Source organism: Schistocerca americana, chromosome 2 (genome assembly GCF_021461395.2).
Source record: "Schistocerca americana isolate TAMUIC-IGC-003095 chromosome 2, iqSchAmer2.1, whole genome shotgun sequence".
In the NCBI taxonomy this organism is placed as follows: Eukaryota; Metazoa; Arthropoda; class Insecta; order Orthoptera; family Acrididae; genus Schistocerca; species Schistocerca americana.
In genome coordinates this window covers 953,883,401-953,888,254 of record NC_060120.1, presented here as the reverse complement: position 1 = coordinate 953,888,254, position 4,854 = coordinate 953,883,401, and the positions used below count along the sequence as shown (strand labels likewise).

At 37.1% G+C, this 4,854-nt stretch overlaps 1 protein-coding gene across 1 annotated transcript; it reads left to right on the top strand.

Annotated features, from left to right (window-relative positions):
- Positions 1-332: 332 nt before the first annotated feature.
- On the top strand, positions 333-4,097 carry LOC124594272. The gene is made up of 3 exons (XM_047132636.1): positions 333-522; positions 1,222-1,383; positions 1,521-4,097. Exons 1-3 carry the CDS (start codon positions 462-464, stop codon positions 1,763-1,765), a joined length of 468 nt encoding a protein of 155 aa, XP_046988592.1. The 5' UTR covers positions 333-461; the 3' UTR covers positions 1,766-4,097.
- The last annotated feature ends 757 nt before the right edge of the window (positions 4,098-4,854 follow it).

Below are 4,854 nucleotides of genomic sequence, written 5' to 3'. Positions count from 1 at the left end.
ACATACTGGCCCCTATGAACAATTCGCTTCTGGATACTACTGCTACTTGCCAATTAACGCAATGGCTTCAGAATGTTACGGGCTTTGGCTTAATCAATATTCTATGATTTTTTCTTAAACGTAGTTAGCTTTGCTTCAACGTCGTCTCGAAATTGTGCTATAGATAATTTTTGAATAACTTATATTTCGTCTGTTTTCCACCACGAATGTCAAGATGCAAAATGGTAAAATGCTCGTTAAAAATGCAACGCTGTGTGGTGTACAACGAGCTCTGCTGCATTCTGATTTTGACAGTTCAGTGATCAGTCACTTGATCCTGAACAGAAGTTGCGGCGTGTGGATGCCAAGCTTGGGCGGCACGCTGACGAAGAGTCACGTGACAGGGCAGGATTGTTTGAATGCTGGAGTGAAACTTGGGCGTGTTTGTTATGTTCTGTTGTGTGTGATTGATACGTTGCACGATGGCGAAAATTTTTCAGTGCTGTGCGCTTCTTGTGCTGCTAGGATTACTTGTGGAGCCCAGTAAGTATCGAAATCAGCAGAGAGTTGAAATAGGTACTCGCGACTTCTTGAAAACAAATGTTTCATTGATAGGAATGTGTTACGGATTCGAATGCTTTTCTGGCGAGTGTACTTGCAAAATTCATGTTTGTTTCAAGAACACTGCCCGAATGTTTCACAAGTAGTATGCAGTCGTATCAATAAGTAGTGTTAATTACATGGGATAGTGGCGTCCTATTTTCACAGAGATTGTTCCATTGTGAACATATTTCGTTATTACTATAAGAGACATATAGCAAATAGATTGTCACCAAAGTATGTTGTTGCTCACGATGTTTGCATTTGCGTACTATTGATATATGGAATTCCCCATTGGTTTGATAGAATTGTAATTATTGTAATTGAATATACTTTTCAAATAACGGTGCCAGAGGAAGCATTACCGCCCATGAACTCAGTACGATTCGTTATATTGTATTTTGTAGACTTTAGTCAAATAAAATGCAAACTCAATAAACTATAAATGTTCGTGTTGTTTGTGCTCATGTGGAAATGAAAAATTTGCTTGTTTAATCAACACATTCACTGTGTCCATACCTCGCTTCCAATCAGATTATCAATATTTGTGGGATGCTGCTTTGTATCCTGTAAAGTTTATTACTACTAAGTTGTAATATTTGAGGTTTTTCAACTCAAACACTTGGAACACTTAAATTTCAGGCACTGGCATTAAATGTTGGGAATGTCGTTCTGATACTGATCCAAAATGTGCAGATCCTTTTGATAATAGCACTGTTCCCATAACAGACTGCAAGCAAGAACCAGATCTTCCACATTTAAAGGGCATTAGGCCAAAAATGTGCAGGAAGATAAGGCAGAAAGGTAATGCTATTTATTTAGACTGTTAAGATACATTGTTCAGTGATGTCTAGCATGATTTTGAAATACAAGTGACAGTCTTCTGCCTCACACGAGACATAAGCATATTATCTAAAAACCTTGTTTCTTTTTTATTACAGTTAATGGGGAATGGAGATACTTTCGTAGTTGTGCTTATGTAGGAGAAGTTGGAATTGCTGGAGATGAGCGCTTCTGTCTGATGCGTACTGGGACATACAATATTTTCATGGAATATTGTACATGTGATAGCAAAGATGGTTGCAATTCAGCAACTTCCTATCAGCCACACGACTTGCTGCTTTGCTTTGGTATTTGTGTTAGTGTAGTACAGCATCTTGTGTGTTTCTTTAAGGCATTCCGATAAAGTACTTACTACAGCTGTAAGCACACTAGAGTCTCAGGTTTGTACAATTTAGGTGAATCTCATTTGCTAGGTGAAGATAATATATTTATCTCTCAAAGAAAGATATACCAAACTAGAACTCGTTGCACCACGCGCAAAAGTTGTGGTTTTGAAGAACCTTAATTTTACTAGTATTTTCTGAATATATTTCCAGAGAATTTTATTATGCTTAATAAAGCATTAACAGTTACATGAAGTGATAAACCGATCCGTCCTATTAAAAGAGAAATGAGAAGACTGCCTCATTTTTATTTTATTTTATTGGGTGATATTTCTTTTCTATTTGTGTTCATTATAGTATTACAAAGCAAGAGGAATCTCATTAAGGTGAACTATGAGAAACCGTCAGTGCCTGAAGTTTTGACATATTGCTTGTAAGATTATTATATTGCAATATTATTCTTAGTTTTAGAACTTGTTTTACCATTGTTACACTTTCAGTGATGGGCTTTAGTACTTGTGTGAAAGACTTTAAATCGTATTAATTCGTTAACATTTGAGTATGTTGTTACATAGAACACCTTAGCTTAATTTCTAAAGTGGTTTAAATTATTTGAATATTCTCTTTAATAATAGAATTGTCGATGTTGATGGCCAGAGACCTTTTACATTGTCTTAAATAAGATTGCATTTGAACAAAGATATGTGGGCTTGGTAATAAGATGATTATGGATGATACAACTTATGGATTGTCCATTAATGTAGAAAAATATTTAATAATATACCTCTTTAGAAGAGTACTGAGGAAACAATATAATTGTCAGTATTGTGGCACTGGGGCACTGAAGTTCATTGTGTACACATTTCCAGCTCATTCTCTTTAAATCTATAGAAATTGTAAGAATTCAAGGTAGTAAGTGCCATTGATTATTGAAATTTTGTTCTGAGGTTTAATTTTTTGTACTATAGTTGATACTGACAGCTGCAGCAGGCTGGGCACAGCAGCTTTGGGAGCCTACCTCAACCAATAATGTAACGTGATTTTGTATACGTATTCACAGCAACGTCTCAGTATTATCACAGCTCTGTAGTCAGCTACTGTTTTCGCCTGCAGCCATTTGTGTGTCGGAGTTGAATGCTGACAACAGTGGAACCACCTGTCGGGGATTTTCTTACATTAACTCGGCTATAGAATGAGTGGTGGGAAGTGTCTTTCATTTTGTTGATATTATATGACTCATCTGGAAAGAGCTGAAGTATCTGTGCTACATTCCACTGACAAAGCAGAGTATAGTTCTCCGTCCGTCTCCCTCCTGCACCCGTGCACCCCCGTCTAAAATAGATTTAAAAAAAGTGCGTGTATCGTTTGATATAGAGATAGGGCAAAGTATGAGACAGTGAAGATATGCAAATTTATTCATAGTTGAAAGAAAACTTGAAAATAAGAACAGATATATAGTGGGAGGAAAATGTTTGAGAGGTTTTGTTCCCAGTCCACTTGTAGTTGATGACATGTTTAGTGATCATGGCCATGCTACTGTTTAAAAATATTTTCCCATGTGAGAGCTGGTCCTTAGTGTTTCCCAAATTTATTAAGAGTCACCAATGGTTGTAAGTGAAATGCGGATTCATATATTAAAGAGAAGTGAGTGATGCATATGTTATTTATCTTTTCTCTCCCCATTCTGGTTTCCTCAAGAAACCCCTTGAAGCTTTTGACAGAATCTGTAGGATTGATGAGCAGCAGCATAGTCTGTTACCAGCAGCATAGCCTGTTAGGGAATACAGAAGTGTCAGATTCCACCAATCTGCTTTGACCCATGACATCAGCAACATGCCAGAAATGGCTGTTCTAAGCATCTGCAATATGGCGCCTATGATATCACTACATACACACGGCAACAAACACAAAAATATGTATAAATAAGACATTAACACCTCCCTCCAAAAATACATTCAAACTAACGAGACAACTGTGGGAAATTGCGAGTTTTTGGGAGGAGAAAAGCTAAATATAACGGTAAGAAAAAAGGGGGGGTCCCAAAACACACAAGATGACTAACAAAAAAAATAATTACAAAAATCTAGTGGAAATCGGACACTTCCCTTGACCTATATAGGTCAACCACAGCTGACGATACCAAAACACCAATGCCTACAGCAAAAACTACGGGAATTGGAATCAGAATAGCTGACAGTACGAAACACCTATACCTGCATATAAAAATACGAAAATTGGAGTAGGTCATTTCCCTTGACCTATATAGGTCAACTATAACTACTTATATGAAAAAACCAACCCCTACAGCTACGTAAAACAAAACCAAAGCCACAACACCTCAAAACTAAAAACTCAAACACCCCTACATAAATTAAAACACATTCAATACACAAAACATTACAACTTGACAAAAAAAAAAAAAAAAAAAAAAAACACTTACCACCAACAAATTTTCTCCCCCCCCCCCCCCCCCCCCCCCCCCCCCCCCCACACACACACACACACACACACAGGACGCCATCAAACACAATAAGATGACATCTACAAACACAAACAACTCAAACTCCGCGCCGTAATGACGTCACGCACCACAACACCCTTACTTCATGGCTCAAAGCAGACGCGTGGAATTGGACGCTTCCGTTGACCTGCCTGTTATGCCTGTGGAAGTGGAAAGGTTTGAAAGTTTCCACAGGTGAAAAGGTAGGAAATAATCAAAAGTTGTAACTTGTCAAATAAGCCCTGGAGAGGAAAAAAAAAAGAACTGCAGTCTGTTATATTCAGTTTACATTATCAACAGCATTGCTCTGTATTACAGCAGATAAGCCACAGTTTCACATACATTGTATGGTATTTCTTGTATATTACTTCTTACTTTTGCTGTGTGTGTGTGTGTGTGTGTGTGTGTGTGTGTGTGTGTGTGTGTGTGTATAAAGATTTTATGGAGATTTTAGAAAGTAAATATTGTTTGGTGGAAACACTATTTTTTTTAAGTGCCACCTCAATGTAATCAAAAATTAATAAAAGAGCTGATTATTGCAGCTAAACTCAACAAATACTTTAAAAGATGTAATAGATTATGTTACTGTCAGAAAGAGTGTAACATTAA